This window comes from Gossypium hirsutum, chromosome D05 (assembly GCF_007990345.1).
Source record: "Gossypium hirsutum isolate 1008001.06 chromosome D05, Gossypium_hirsutum_v2.1, whole genome shotgun sequence".
NCBI classification, from domain to species: domain Eukaryota; kingdom Viridiplantae; phylum Streptophyta; class Magnoliopsida; order Malvales; family Malvaceae; genus Gossypium; species Gossypium hirsutum.
Window position 1 is genome coordinate 17522403 of NC_053441.1, and position 15864 is coordinate 17538266.

General features: G+C 31.2%; 3 protein-coding genes across 5 annotated transcripts; 1 reads left to right on the forward strand and 2 right to left on the reverse strand.

Moving 5' to 3' along the window:
• Positions 1-355: 355 nt before the first annotated feature.
• LOC107905429 (ABC transporter F family member 4) lies at positions 356-1673 on the reverse strand. Its single transcript, XM_016832087.2, has one exon. The coding sequence runs from the start codon at positions 1088-1090 to the stop codon at positions 629-631; it is 462 nt and encodes a 153-aa protein (XP_016687576.1). The 5' UTR covers positions 1091-1673; the 3' UTR covers positions 356-628.
• Positions 1674-2297: 624 nt separating this feature from the next.
• Positions 2298-4273, reverse strand: LOC107902642 (phosphopantothenoylcysteine decarboxylase). Of its 2 annotated transcripts, none has more exons than XM_041094079.1 (3): positions 3904-4273; positions 3241-3598; positions 2298-2808 (listed from the first exon to the last, which is right to left on the reverse strand). In XM_041094079.1, exons 2-3 carry the CDS (start codon positions 3583-3585, stop codon positions 2527-2529), a joined length of 627 nt encoding a protein of 208 aa, XP_040950013.1. In that variant the 5' UTR covers positions 3586-3598; positions 3904-4273; the 3' UTR covers positions 2298-2526. The 2 variants fall into 2 exon arrangements, with proteins under 2 accessions (XP_040950013.1, XP_016684273.2); XM_016828784.2 differs by having other exon boundaries at positions 3241-3588; positions 3904-4259.
• A 305-nt stretch (positions 4274-4578) lies between these two features.
• LOC107905424 (uncharacterized protein At1g01500) lies at positions 4579-8624 on the forward strand. Of its 2 annotated transcripts, none has more exons than XM_041094077.1 (3): positions 4579-5294; positions 5879-6685; positions 8093-8624. In XM_041094077.1, the coding sequence occupies exons 2-3, from the start codon at positions 5978-5980 to the stop codon at positions 8324-8326; spliced, it is 942 nt and encodes a 313-aa protein (XP_040950011.1). In that variant the 5' UTR covers positions 4579-5294; positions 5879-5977; the 3' UTR covers positions 8327-8624. The 2 variants fall into 2 exon arrangements, with proteins under 2 accessions (XP_040950011.1, XP_040950012.1); XM_041094078.1 differs by having other exon boundaries at positions 4762-4986.
• The last annotated feature ends 7240 nt before the right edge of the window (positions 8625-15864 follow it).

Consider the following 15864-nt stretch of genomic DNA (forward strand, 5'->3'; position numbering starts at 1 on the left):
TACATTATGGAGTTAACTAAGCAAATCCCTTTCTTTTCTTGGCTCCAAGTTTCTTCAACTTCCAATATGATTAATACAGTAGCTACTAGCTAGGCTTTCTTTTCCTTTGTTTAAGTAATTAAGTCCAATAGCAAAGGAAAAGAATACAGTCAATTAAAATAATAATAATCAGAATGAAAAGAAACAGTTTAACAAGAAAAATACGTAATAGTAATAGTTGTAACAACCCTAATCTGCTATAAAGTTCATGCAATGGTATAAGAATAAAAACCATCTCTGGTACCTTTAAGCTATGTTCTGTTTATACAGAAAAATTTATGGGAAAAAGATGGTTAAGAGAGCCCAAATACTGCAATTAAGAAAGGAAAAGAAAAAGCAAGGCCCTTTGTATTATGCTTTTCTGTGTTTACATTTGAAACGGATAAACTGATAAAGCAACAAATTTGATGAAACCAAGAAGTTTTCATCATAAAAGCTGGAAGCTTCATCTTCATCCTACTCAAGCATGACAAGCTAAATTCATTTTAAAATCTTCCTTTCTTGGAGCTACCATATATGTAGTAAAGAAGAAGAAGAAGAAGAAGAAAATGGATTTTACCAGATTTTATAAAGGCAAATTGAAGCAATTTTAGCTGCTCTTTCTTGGTTTACTTTTTCTTCTCGTTCTCCTTGTTGGAGGCTGCTTAGGTGCCACTGATTGCTCCTCTCCTTTCTTCATGCCTCCCATCGAAGCTGATTCTGCCTCTGCTTTTGGTTGTGGCTTTTGCTCTTGTTGCTCTTCATCTTCTTCTTCAACTTTTTGATGATGTTCCTCAGTAATACTTAGTTGCTTTGATTGGGTCTCAGTAACTTCAGCTGCTTCCTCTTCTTTTTTTTCTTCAGTTTCAGTTTTCTCAACAGTCTTTCGTGGTCTACCTCTCTTTCTTGGAGTGAGAGGCTGCTGAGACTGTTGTTGAGGGACCTCTTCACCAGTTGATGAAGCCTCAGCTATTGCTACTGAAAGTTCCTTTGTCTTTTGAGGCTTCTTCTTCTTACCCATCAATCTTTCCTTATCAATTAGCTTTCGTTCAACGACCCAGAAATAAACCATCAATATCAAATCTTCTATGACTTGTTTTTATTTTACTATATATTTTTTAATGTTTGAAGCTTTCTGTTTTTTGAATCCAAAATTAATTCATTCAAATATGCCCCCTAGGTGTATTATTTTTTATACAACACCTTAAAGCAACTGGACCAATATCTTTGACCAATATCAAGATTCTGGAAACCCCATTAATACAAATCTCTTCTTTTTTTTAGTTTCTTTTCCTCTAATTCCCTTTTATTCTATTCTATATACTATACAATCTACTACCAAATACCAATATCAATAGTAACAGCTTCTATTTGCAAAGAATAAACAAAGCTAAAAAAGCCATTAAATTTACTTTCCTTTTCTTTATCTACCAACCCTATCCATCCATCCCAATATATGCGTGTGTGCGCATATATATGCTTTTCTTTTGCACCAAAAGAAAAGACAAGCAGGAGAAAATATGGTCGAAAGCTAACCCTTTTCCATGCACCCTCATAAATTTTCTTTTTGATTTTGCTCAACATGGATAGTTGAAAAACTAAGAAAATGAAGTGGCTATACTAACCATGGCTAAAACGATTAGAATTGTTTGTGTATATCCGTTCTTTTTTCTTTTTTGACAAGAAGAATTGTTTCTCTCGTATAACCGAGTATTGGTGGAAATAAAATTTTGTACCCATAAAATGAATAAATTGCTGTTTGAATCCTCCTTCGATCAAATTAATTGGACTGAAAATTAATTTGAAATATGATTTTAAATAAATTAAATTAAAAATTGATACGAACCAATTGAACTAAATAAACTAACAGTTAAACCAAAATTTTTAATTTTTTTTGTAATTTTTAAAAAATTTTAACCGAATCAATACCAATACATTATGACTTTAGAGGAATTGCCAAGATAACCGTGGTTAAATAATGACTAGGGGTTTGAAACCAGTGAGTTGTGACTTGTGATCCTCAATTCTCGTTTATAAAATAAGGGTGGTTTGGGTTTTGCCTTTAACGTTGTTAAAGGGTTGGAGTGTACAGTACAATGACTCAGAAGTCAGACCCAGTGTCTCAGTCTGACAACTTGTGTCGCTATACGGCCATGGAGCCCTCCAGCAATATACCCCAGTTGAGATTCATAAACATTTAACCCTCCCACTGTAGTTAATCATTGTGGTTCAGGGCCAGCTAAAGATGTTAATTATGAAGGCACAAACAATAGTTAATCTACTACAATTCTGCCAACTCTCATCAGTATCATCAGCTTACAGGATCAAATTTTCAGCAGTATTCAAAGACCATTCCTCATGATATGCAAAGTTCAGCAAACTCGGAAATGCAACTATAAATGTACAATAAGCTTGTTAGACAGCTAATAGACATACACCCAACCTAGAGTCAACTGGGCTACCATACAACTAATATAGTATTTATAATTCATGGCGAATAAATAGTCTTCAGTCACTTGGTTGAGGTCGTGACTCCAAGAATAATCTTACAGTCGAGTGGATTAGAGAAGGTTCTGCCATTGCGCCGTTTCCATAGTCCCCACAAGCTAGTCTTTTGGAGACAGGGGGGATGAGAGAAATACCAAGCTCATCAATTGTCATGAGATGCTTTTCTGTGAAAGGGTTGCTCCACATGAAAGTGTTCATAGCTGGTGCAACAAACATTGGCTTGCTGTAGTCCCATGCTCGTACGACACAAGTTAACAAATTGTCACATAATCCTCCAGCAATCTGCATCAGCATATATTAGGAAAATAATAAAAAGGCTTAAGAGAAGAGTTGCAATTGCATCGTGCAATAAGATCATTTAAGCAACAAACCAGCTCACGAAAAGGGTAATATCAAAAGCATATGACAGCAGGAAAAAAATCTTCAGGTACATGAATGCTTAGCATAAATTATAAACTCATGGTCAACCAAAAATATAATTGACATAAAGCACAAAATAAGTACTTGGATCTTTTTTACAGCTACATAAAACACATCTTAATCGCTCAAAATTAGGTGACTTTTAGGGATACTAGTCCCAAGTCTCAACGCATTTTCAGTTCTCTTTACATTGACATGCACATATAATGAATGTTGAGCGTCCCTTCAACAATTAATACAATGTACAAGAAAAGAGGAACAAATATATACCAAAATACGGGCAAATAAGATTACCTTGCCAAGTGTGTTTGCTGACAATGGGGCAATGACCATAATATCAGCCCATCGACGAAGCTCAATGTGAAGCACACTGTCACCTATTTTCCCCCAACTAGACCATTCCTCCTCATCAGTGTAAAGCTTTAGATCCTTAGGAAGTGATGCTCTGTCAATGAAATGCAAAGAAGCTTTCGTGGCAACTGCTTTTACTTCTGCCCATTCAGAGAAACAATGGCAGAGATTCCCAAACTTTATGGCAGCTACACTTCCACTGGCAGCGAGTAAAACCCGGGGTTTTCTTGGGGTAGGATTGACCTTAACCATCTCCCTATCTGCAACTTGAGGCTCAGGATACGCCATAACCTATGCAAATCTAAGCAAGAATAACCTTGATTACACCTTTCAAAACTGTCAGTCTTCTTTCTACTTTCAACTATCAGTTAATTAATCCCAGAAAAAAGGAAGAACAGCCACCACAATAAATCGAAAGTAAAACCCCAAATCCATCCCCAAAAGAAAGGAACTTTCCCCCACTAAGAATTTGAAACCCAAAACCCACTTCAAAATTTCATGATACAGATCAATTACGCTAGAGAAAAATTCGAGATTAAATATGAAGTAAGCAGGACCGTGGGAGTTGCAGAGCTTTCGCATTGCGTAGAAAAACGAGATGCTTACCTGGAATCTAAGATTAGAGAGGAATCTGGGCTTTCTGCTTCAGATGTCCTGCGACTTGCAGAGAGATTTGAAACGCAAAGAAGCGCGAGAGTTGAGCTTGTTAAAGGGCCCCTGGTACAAAAAGAAATGCTGCCTTTTGATGAACTGCTGCTACTTGCTATACCAAAATGCCTTTACGGAGCGCTGCAATACTTCACCAATCCTTCTCCTTTTCTAATGGTAGGTAATTTTTACTTCCACTGCACAAAAAAGGGGATTTCCTCGGTTGCTCTGCCCTCTCTTTTTTTCTCACTAGCACTAAAGGTGACAATGGGTATTTGGTTTTTGGTCTCTTGGTTTCAAGAATTGGGCTTCTCTTACTAAACCGAAGCTTCTCCTTTGGGGTTTTTAATACGTTAAAAGGCTTCTTTGTACAAGTTCAAAGTAGGAAGGCCCAATAAGTCCGACGAGACTAACATCTAAATGCTAATGCTTTCATGGCGCAACAGGCGACCGCCACGTTGACATAGCTGCTGATTGCCCCTCAGTCAATCATCAAAGCGAGGCAAGGCAGGGACAAGGCAGAACATCCCTTTCAAACGGCACCGGCCTCGTAAAATGTAATAATCTGGGGGTGCTAATCGGATACGGTAATCGATATACATATTATAATACATAGGTAGCGTAAGTCACAGAGGTAACCCATCTCTCTCAGTATATTCAACCATTTGACAAATTTACTCGTAGAGAAAAATCATAAATAAGATTAGTCATCTAAAAGTCCCATCACCCATTCAATTTTAAGATTATTGGGACAAGTCATTTCAATTAACACTGTAGCAGTATATATAATGTAAGGCTAGAAGTTTTTTGTATATTTGGAGACTTTCGGCCTTCGTAGTCTTTGTATATGTGCTTATCCACAATTTTTATTTAGGAAATCAAAAGCGGTAATCTTAGAGGTTGAAAGCGATTTGAGAGGTCAATAGTTAGTGACTAGCAAAGTAGATTTTTTTTTTTCGATTAATAGAAGACAATTTATATATTTCCCCAAGTTAGAATTTTTGTGGATGGAAGATTTTCCTGGTAAAGATTATTTCCTTGGTAAGGAAGTTCCTTTTCACATTTTGTGGTGCTCTATATTTCTAGAGAAACTGATATTTTCATAATTTGGCTGGTTGTGTGACGTGTGTGTTTAATATTTGTTAATTGTCATGTGCCTGGTTATTTTTGCTTCTTAAAAGGTTTTTTTTAATTAATTTTCTCTTTCAAGGATAGGAAGATAGTTAAAAACTGAAATAAGGGCTTCAATTAGATCCTCTTGCTTGCTATCATTCCAAACTTGGAGATAAGAGAAAGCTGACCCCTGGTTTGCTTATCTGTAGGATCCCCTGGGGAAGCTGCTGGTGGTGGTGGGTACTTTTATTTCAATTTCCAAATGATGAATATTATTATTTTTAAGTTGACCTTTGTTTTAAATTCCCACTTGGTTGTCTTAATTCTTTTGTTGTTCTATGGAAATTTCAAGTAAGCTAATTGAAAGTTTATTTTTTTTTCTTTTTTGTGCAATCTGAAACTTTTTTTTATCACTTTGGGATTACTTAACAATTAATTGTGTATATTTTCGAAGGAAAAAAAATCTAGACTTTTCCCTGATCTGTATTAGCGATGATCATATCATATTGTAAAGTTGGAAACTCATCTTCTTTTTATGGCAAGGAGTTAACTACTTGTTTGACTGCTTATGCTTCTTCTTCTTTTTTTCTGTTATTGTTTTTCCTCCATATTTCAGGGGTCTTTGTTCCTAATTTTTTTGTGGTTTAGGCATTTATTTAGATTTTGACTTGGAAACCTCTTATCAAGATCTCCCTTGGATTTTTCTCATATATGCTCTGTTCCTATACCCTTCTCTCTCCCGTAATTTCGACCTAGCTGATTCTGATGGCTTATTCCTTGTGATTATCTGACTGGCATTAATCTCAATTTGTTACAACAGGTTTTTACAGGCATTTCAAATACCATTTTCTATGGTTCTTTGGCTGTTCTGATTCTAATTGATGTTGGAGGGGTTCAGTGAGGATTAAGCTCCTCAATCATGGAAGGTCTTTGTGAAACACCAGAAAATGGTAAAGTAGCAGATCCCGACCTTCGGAATATTCGGTACTTGCCATTCCAACCCTGTACCGGATTATCATTACTTTGGTTTGATGTGAGAGTCTTCTATGTTAGAGTCAGCAATTTTCAGGTTGATGATTCAACCCCCGAGTTTCTGACTCTCAATCATATCCCCTTAGACCCTGACACCCTTTTGGAAGTTAATGGCATTAGAAGCAGCATATACTCTGATGGGGTCTCTATACTCCTTAGAAGGGATCGTGTAGATAAGAGATCGGAAGAAGTCACCTTTGTGAGCACAGATAATGTTAGGCTGACAGGAAGTGTGAAATTTGAGGTGTTTGATAAAAAGGATCTCATTCTCTCTGGTATTTTGGAAATGTCTAGTAGTAATGGCTTCATTGGGGAATCGAAAAATAACGTGAAACAATGGAGTATGAATTGTGAATCAAATATCACATCTGGCAGCAGTTTCCTGAAGGGAAAGCTCATTTCTTCTCCCAAATTATCACCACCAACCATTGAGGTTTATGTTGCGGGTTGCTTTTCTGGGAAACCAATCATCTTGACCAAAACATTGCAACTTAATTACCGGAAGAAGCATAATCGGAAGGGAACGTTAGATGCAATCCCGGAATACGAGAGCACTGAATGCCAGAAAGATATGTCACCTGAACTTGATATGCAGGTAACATACCTGATATTTCACTATTAAAATTCCAGTTCTTATCTTTTCTGTTCTCTTTAGCGGACTAGTTTTAAGGTATACTGTCTTTGAGCCATGCTTTGGTGCTGCATTGTTAATCTTACCATTTTAGCAGCTCATATTCTGTATAATTAAGGATGGCTAATCCTGACAAATTACTGTGATTTAAAAGTCATTAAGTTTTCTTTTATTTTCTGTTAGTTTCCTTCCTCCTTGTTGTGGCTGCAAATGTGCTTCCTGTTCCGAAACATGTTTCTTTTTGCAATATGGTTCATACTTGCAAGATTTGAAATGGATTGGAAACAGAATCTTTATCCTATATGTGTCATCAGTGTATGGACAAGTATGGGATTAGGATATACCCCCTTTCCTTTTCTCTTGTGTACTTTCCAATATAATTGGTCTGCCAATCGTGACAGCTATAGGCCCACTAGAGCCATACTGGTTTGGTTTTATGTAGAGGCTTCCTGGCCGTTTCTTGCCATTTTGTTTTTTGGGGGGTACCCCATTCTCTTCTCTCAAAGCAAATGCTGTGTTATAGAGTGCATTGCAATCCAAGTATTTGATTAAGTATCAACTTGCTAGCCAATCGAGGGTCAATGTTGTTTACTTTATCTTGCTTATAAGCTGAATGTTGTCTTTGAATCAACACATTTAATTTGGAATTGTTTTGCGAACCTGTATCAGACCAGCCTCAGAAAAGTTGCTGTTGATCTTTAGGCTTGGTACTTTGCACAAAACTTCCTATTACATGAATGGATATACTGAACTCTTGCTACCAAAAAAATGGTTGAAGCATCTAAACATACTACCATATTTTCTCAAATATTTTGTTTGAGCATGACCTAATATTTTGTAGACCTCCGTTATTGCCTGCTGTTTTAACTCACCTTATACATTGAAAGTAGAGATCTCTTCCTCTTTGAAGGCAACTCATATCGCGGGGAAACTCATGTGTTGAACCCTCTTTTATGTAAAACTTTATGTACTTGTATTAGTTGTTTTCTTCTTTGGCATCTCTTGGATCGGTTATCGTTATCTTTATGTCATTCGATTTCTTGGTATAATGCCACTCTTAGTTTCGATGGTATAAGGTTTGGTCTTTGGCAAACTAGAATATTCTCACACCGTCAGGATTGGATATCTGCTGAATCAGTTCAGGCTTTCATTTCATCCTCTACGATCTGATTCTTAACGAGGATCATAAAGCTTTGCCTTTTTACCTGTGTGTAGTATATGTTTGAGATGGAGAGACGAGAAAGCCTCGGGACAAATCCTTAAAATTAACATTCCTGTTAAATTCAAGTTTTTTATTTCGATAGTTTGTTTTCTTTCATGCGACACATTTCACTCATCTCTAACTTTTCATGTTACTTTCCATTTTTATAGTTTTCAGAATACAGAAACTACAAACCACCAAACGAAGAAGACTACAGTAATATTTTCTGGAGGAGGACAGAGTACATGGATGGCGAAGATGGTGAGCTCTCATGGTTTAATGCAGGTGTAAGGGTTGGTGTAGGGATCGGTCTTGGTGTTTGTCTTGGCGTCGGCATAGGAGTTGGCTTGTTGGTTCGTACTTACCAAGCTACTACTCGAAGCTTCAAAAGGCGGCTTATCTGAGTCCTTGCATCTAAATCGGTATTACAGCCTGCTTTGTTGAGATCCAAAAGCATTAACGCCATCTTGTATACAAGGATGCATCATTCAGTACAGATTTTGACTGAGTAGTTCCCCGCGCTGCTTTGCAATTAGTTTGTTAGATAGTTTTATTACTGCTATTTGGAAGTAAATGATTGTTTAGGTATTACATGTTAAAGCCTGTATGACTTGTATTTCCCTGTATATAACTCTGCTTTTGAGGCAACTGGTGTGTCTTCTGTTTTCATGGTAAAAAAAAAAAGTATACTTAGTTTTTGTACAAGGTTGGTTTGTTTGTCACAATTTTGGAGGGATTGTTATACATTTATTTCATTGTTATTTTTTGATATTATTACTTGAAAATAAAATAAAATTTCCAAATATATTTATATTTTTATTAATAAAGATATTAAATGAAATTATATATAAATAAATTCATAACTCATGGTTGTGATATCAGATAATTAGGGTGATAGTTATGACCTGGATGAGGAAATTTAATTGGAATGCTGAAATCTTCTCGTTTAGATAAGCTTTAGCCCTACTTACGTGCACTGATGGAAAAACCCGTATGTTACTTAAAAGTATTTAATTCCATTATGTCAACATTTGTATAGATAATTAGATATAAAAGATACCCAAAAGGATTTCCGGAAAATATATATGTGAATGAATACTTGGATAAACTAGAAAATTTTAGTTATGAATTTTTGTAGGTTAAATGCTCAAATTGTGACCCAATCTTCTAGGGGTTGCTGTTAAATTTTCAAAATGCTCGTATAAATGTTTAATTTTTACAAAAGTGCTGAAATAAGGGTTAAAGCTTTTTGAAAGTACTTAAAATAAGAGTCAAACTTTGCTTAAATAAAAGCTTCTCAAATTTCGTATATTAGGTCTCAAATTATGTTTTTATTATTTTTAAGCAATATTTGATTCAACTTTCCTATAAATACATTAGAATTCACCTATTTTTACTCAAATCGAGTTGAAGTCCGTGAAAAATCATTATTTAATTTTTTTTATAAAAGTTGGCTCTTATATAAGCATTTTAAAACGTTTGACCCTTATGTGAGCAACTCTTAAAAGATTAAGTCCTAATTTAAGAATTTAGCCTTTTTCTTCAGAGGAGATGCAAATTCGAATCTTGAAAACAATATTATTAGGAGGGGCAACTAGGAACCTCAAATATAAGCCATTAAATAGACATGAAAATACCAAAAATTTGTAGATGTTCAAATTGTGTGCAAACATAAACTCTTACATATCAATCATTCAAATCCATTATTTTATACAAATATCTAGAATTATTCATAACCATTCTCCAACCCCTAAACTAGAAGGATAAATACGCTTTAACACTCTCGAACCCACGAACTCCTACACTGACAACAATACCAATACCAATAAAACTAAAATTCAATCAAATTTAAAAATTTATTATTTAAATATTTAAATATTTTAATAACATATTTGGATTCAGTTTGTTTTTTTCTTCGTCAGTTTCTAAACTAAAATTCCCAGAGTTCCCCCAACCCGTATTAGCCATAGGCAATATTTCTTTTAACAACCCTGTAATTGGTTTAAAAATTATAGGTGTTTATCTTATATTAAAATTGTAAAAATTATTTATTAGTGGTTTGTGTGACAGTCAGATTTTAAAATTAGATTGATGATTGAATTGGTTAGACTATCATTTTTTAGTTTTATCAAATAAATTATTAAAAATTTATAAAAATTAAAAATTAAAAATAATTAAGTTGATTCAACCGTTAATTCAATCACTAATTTAACTAATCTTTTAGCTCAGGTCAACCGATTCAATCTCTCTCTACATTAGTCCCTAATCAATTTTTATCCGATCGACCGATGTAACCGGATTCCAACAATAGTGTCATATTTTGAGTTTGTTAAAAAAAATGTTTTCAAGATATTCGTAGATTCATTGGCTAAAATGGAGGCTCAAAACAATATATTTTTCTTAGCTTGGTTTTAATTTTGCCTGCATTTTGGTATTTGATGTGGGTTAAATATTTAAATTTTTAGAGGTGGTTTATTTAAGGGTTAAACTTTTCAAAATGATTATATAAATGTCAAATATTTCAAAATAGTCAAATAATGACTAAATATTTTTGAAAGTATTCAAATAATGGGTTTTTCAAGTCTCGTATATCAAGTTTTAAATTATATTTTTATGTTTTATTTTTTTATTATGCAATATTTGATTCTGCTATCATGCATTCTATTCTAAATAAGTCAACATCCACCTAATTTTTACTACAACTAGACCGAAAGTGCATAAAATTCTTATTTGTGCACTTTTTTGAGCTTTATATGACTATTTTAAAATATTTGATCTTTATATGAATAACCCTTAAAAAGTTAAGTCTTGATTTGAACATTTAGCCATTTAATGTGTATTGGTTATTTTTATTATTAACATGCAAACACCAATTAACCGGGGCCAGGGGGGGAGAATCTATAACAATCCAATTTGTCTATCAAGATTTTGACTGTTATAGAAAGGTGATTGTTATACGTCTATAACTTGTTGTTACAGGGAGAATTATTGTAGGTCTACCATATAATTCACATTGTAAATTTCCATCAAATAAAAAAGTGAGAATTAGGTTAAGAAAAAATAGAAGAGAAAGTAATAATCAAATTAGGAAAATTAAAAGACATATTAAAGGTACATGCATTATTGCTTTATGCATATTTTATTTTACATTATTTCACATGATTAATTATGAAGTTCATAAATATAGCAAGATCAATTAATCAGTATGAGTTATCAAATTAAAATAATTAATTTATCACGAGTTATTAAATTATAATGCTTCAAATTTATCACGAGTAATCAATTTATAAATTTATAATGCTTCAAATTCATAGTAGAATATTTAATTAGGAAACTTAATAATTTATTGAACTGACATATTTAATTCCACTCATTGAATATTATTTTTATTTATGATTAATAGATTTTTTTTCAAATAAAATTTAAATATTTTATTGAAATAACGTTTTAATTAATATCATTTTTATTTAATAATTTATAATTAATAGGTTTGTTTATATGAAATAGATATAATTTTAGTTAAAATTTTAGACAAAATGTTTTTGTAGAGAATTAATTTAATAAAGAATGTACTTTAAAACTATGTATGTTGCTATTATAAGTGGAAAATTGTTATAGAAGGTTAAAATAAAACATAAAAAATCGATTTTACTAGAAATGTGATTGTTATATTTAAATGTTGTTATAGTGTGTAGCTATTATAGAGAGGATTAACTGTATATATTTTGCCTCTTAAACTTGGTTACTTGTATTTAATCGATACATTTTTTTATATGACTGATACCTAAACTTCAATTTAGTCACACTATGGTACTATTGTAGTAACATCGTTAAAATGTGCTAACATGGAATTGACAATTAATAATATGACAACACACGGCAACCCTCATTATGACACTTGACATTTAAAAAAATATATCTAAAAATATTTAAAATTTATAAAAATAATTATATATTTTTTCTCACATGGAATCAACTAAGACAAATTATAAAATTTGTTCAAGTTTAATTAGCAATTTCATATATATATATAAGGCTTAAGGCATAATTTGGTATTTGATTTGACACCTTTTTAATGTAGTATTTATGTTTTTTTTGTCAAATGTGATACTTATATTTGAAAATAGTTATATATTTTGGTACCTAAAGATAATACTGTTAACTTTTTAGTATTTAACCTGAGTTTTAGAGTTAATTTGATAAAAAATCATAATTAGATAATAATATTAGCAATTAACTTTCATCTAATCGATCCTAAAACTCGAATTAAATTACATTCATCAGACCGTATTTGACAAATTAAACAAATTCACACTTAAAACACTAAATTTATTCTATTAAAAAATCATGAAAAATTTAAACCTAATAATATTAGCAACTAACTTTTATCAAATCAACTCTCAAACCTGAATTAAACATTATAAAATTAACATCGTTGCATTTGGTTATCAAAATATATAACTTTTGTTAAATACATATTTAAGATTAGACAAAAAAACGTAGATAGTTCATTAGAAAAAAAAGAGGTCAAATTTGAGTACTAAATTAAATATATATAAAAATTAAAATAAATAATTTTTAAAAATTATAAATATTTGGAATGAATATAAACAAATAGTAAATAAGAAAAAAAACCTTTGAAATTTTGATTTAGTTGTCCTGTCCCCAATTTGAAATTGTACGATTTCTTTTTCTTGAAAAACTCAAATGAGTGAGACCTGACTTTTAACCCTCTATTTAAGGAAAAGACCATAACATGAAAAGATCACCCTTATATGGAATCCAATTAAATCAAAGTGTCTTCTTTCAAAAATAAAATATAAATATATTTAATTCAAAAAATTAAAATTTTAAACTGCCTTATGCAAGGAACAAAAAGAAGGTCTCCAGTAATATTGTTTATTTTACAATTTAACAAAGAGTTCATGATTATATTTTTAATGATATTGTTTTTAGAGTTGAGTTCCAACATAAAAAAATTTCTATAAATATAATATATTTTATCGTTGCACCTAATATTTACTATTATAATTTTTTTAATTTTAAATAAGTTAATGAATTACTAAAGAAATTAAATACCAACTTCAAGTCCCCTCTTTTCAATCCAAAAATTATTCATGAAAGACCATGTTAGGATCCGTTCGCTCGGGTCGTAACGCGTACAACGCGGCACACAAAAACAATCGATGAGCGTTTTGAAATTTCAGGGCAGTGAAATGCGAGAGGTAACGGCAAAGTGCTTAGCCTGTGGCAGCGGCGTTGTTGACACGAACCCAACTAACGAAATAAATCAAATAAAGTTGACCAAAAAGATCAAATACTGGACGGTTCCAAAACACTAATGACTTTTTGGATCAAGGCGTGGCCCAAGTCATCCCTCAACTCCCTTGTATTTACGCACGTGTATTTCTTTACCTTTTCCTTACTTTAAAGTTTGTTTTTTTCTTTTTTTGTTCAATCTTTTTTCAGACGTTGCCACTTGTGTACATTCACACGTACTTGTGCATGCATTCCGTGTATTTGGTCGGATAGGGTTTATGTCTAAATGAGTTTGGGCGAAATGGAAACTTTGAATTATGATGAAATTAAAATCTAAACTTTGATATTATCGTGTTAGATTAATTTTATTTTTATATTAGATTGTAGAGTATGATTTTGAAAATTAAAATATGTTTTAAGTCTTTATATTTTTTGTAAATTTGAATATTTATTTTTACATTTTTAAAATTTAAAAATTTAAGTCTAGTTGTTAAAATGTTAAATTTATTAATGTGACATTTTGAATTAAAAAAATACTTACTCATATAAAAAATATTACGTTATAATGAACTTAAATTTTAAAAAATAAACTATGATTTTTATCGCATAAGAAATGCTAATGTTTTGCTCATGAATTCGGATGTCTTCAATTTATCTATATAATTTCAGTCATGTTATAATTATTTATTAAATCAATTCCCAGTGCGTTGAGGAAAGTTTCAACTGTGCTGAACTTTACAATCCAAACAAATGAATAAGCTGTGATTCAAGCAGAAAGTGCTTTAAACACACTCAACTAAGGCTAAACAGGAATACGAAGGAAACTTGATAAAAATGGCAGTGGTGATTTGGTTAATTCGATAATCTATAGAAGGTTTGCTATACTTAATAGCCACTAGACCAGACATTGTTTGTATTGGAGGTGAGTATTTGCTAAGAAATGTCTGATTCTTTCTTCCATATTGTTTTCCATATTGTTTTCTAGAGGGGTTTTGTCTCGTGTATTTTGAGAAGAACTCAAAAGGGTTGTACCAAGTACACAAAGGTAAGGCATTTAAGTATTGGTTGATGATCCGATTTCCTGCGGATGCAATTTATATAATTAATATTTCGCACAATACTAACACTTCTCCCGTGAGCTTGCAAGTCGTATCCTCACAATCTCAACTTGTATAATTAATGCAATCAAATACATTTTAAAATATATAAATGCACACATAATGGTAAAATTATTTGTTCATGCTCAACTTGTTGGATATACAGATAATGATTAGAGAAATAATATTAAGATAAGAAAAAAATGGTTCGAAATTTTCCTTTCATCTTGACTCGAATGCTTTTTCTTGATGTTCAAAAAAGCATAATGTGATTGCCATGTCCAAACAGGTAATTCTGTTTCACAAAGAATAAGATCATATACATAATATTCTTACCAAATTGGTCAAAGTTAATGTATTCTTCAATATTGACACCAATGTTAATGTGAATCAAAATAAAATATTTATTTGTTTTTATGTTTTTATAAGAGTTATAGTCTAAATAGGATAACTTTATATTAAAAGGTGTTATTTTCAAGTCTTGAAATTTAAGGTGAGGGATTATAAAATTTCAGAAAACTTAAAAATGCATCTATTTTGTTTGGATAAATATTTTTAATAAAAAATAGGTTATTGAAATTTCATAAATTTAAAAAATAATTATAAAATAATATTACTAAAAATAAATATATGTAAAAATAAACACTATGAATATAATTATATTGATAAAAATATAAAAATATTTTAATAATATTAAATATAAAAACATATATTGTAATTAAATAAAAATATATTTGCATTTTGAAGTTTATATTTTTATTTTATAGTAGGATTATATCTATTAAAATAAAAGAATTTTGAAAACTAATTTTTAAGTGGAATTTTTTTACTTATTTTTAAGTGGAATTTAAATAGAGAAATTGAGCTACTCAAAATTACTTTTTTAAGATCTTTTAAAATTTTTGAAAATTTTTATCATTTTTATCCAAATAAGGAAATTCAGTTTTGGCATTTCGAAAATTTTGATAGAAATAAATTTTCTCCTTCAAATCTCTTACCCAAACATATTCTTAGTCTTTATTTGATCGAAAGGAAAGAAAATTGGAAGGATGAAAGATTGAAGGATAGAAAACTAGAAGGATGAAAAACATAATTTTTTTTCCATAGGTGTGTTTGGTAGGAGAGATAAAAAAATGAGAAAAAAATTATTTTTCTATTTCCATTCATTACTTGGTAATGGTGTAACTCATGTTATACCAAAATGTAATGAAACAAATTATGTTACTTGTGAAAGATAGCAACCATTTAGTTTAAATCAATCATTGTGTCACTTTTAAAGTAAATGTCCCTAAACATAAATTCATATTCCTTAAAATTCAATCCATAACTACGTACCAGTGGTTTAGCATAAAAAGGAAACCAAAAATCTTCAAGCTTTTCATCGAGGTCTAGTATTGATTTTGAAAAGTTTAGTTTAAGATTTAAGTGTTTAACATTGTTGTAAAAAAATACCTTCGAGAAATAAAATGTCCATTTTAGACATGATAGACATGATATTATAAAGTAACAAATATGCATTAAAATAATGTTCAAATTAATTAATATTATGATATTTTAACAAGCATATAAAAAATAATTTATTATAA

Bases quoted from the DNA above. Each gene is read 5' to 3' on its own strand.
- LOC107902642 (XM_041094079.1), bottom strand. From the start codon at position 3,585: ATGGCGTATCCTGAGCCTCAAGTTGCAGATAGGGAGATGGTTAAGGTC. The intron at 2,809-3,240 runs GTAATCTTATTT...ATGCTGATGCAG, and splicing joins CAGCAAACACACTTGGCAAG to ATTGCTGGAGGATTATGTGA.
- LOC107905424 (XM_041094077.1), top strand. From the start codon at position 5,978: ATGGAAGGTCTTTGTGAAACACCAGAAAATGGTAAAGTAGCAGATCCC. The intron at 6,686-8,092 runs GTAACATACCTG...CCATTTTTATAG, and splicing joins CACCTGAACTTGATATGCAG to TTTTCAGAATACAGAAACTA.
- LOC107905429 (XM_016832087.2), bottom strand. From the start codon at position 1,090: ATGGTTTATTTCTGGGTCGTTGAACGAAAGCTAATTGATAAGGAAAGA.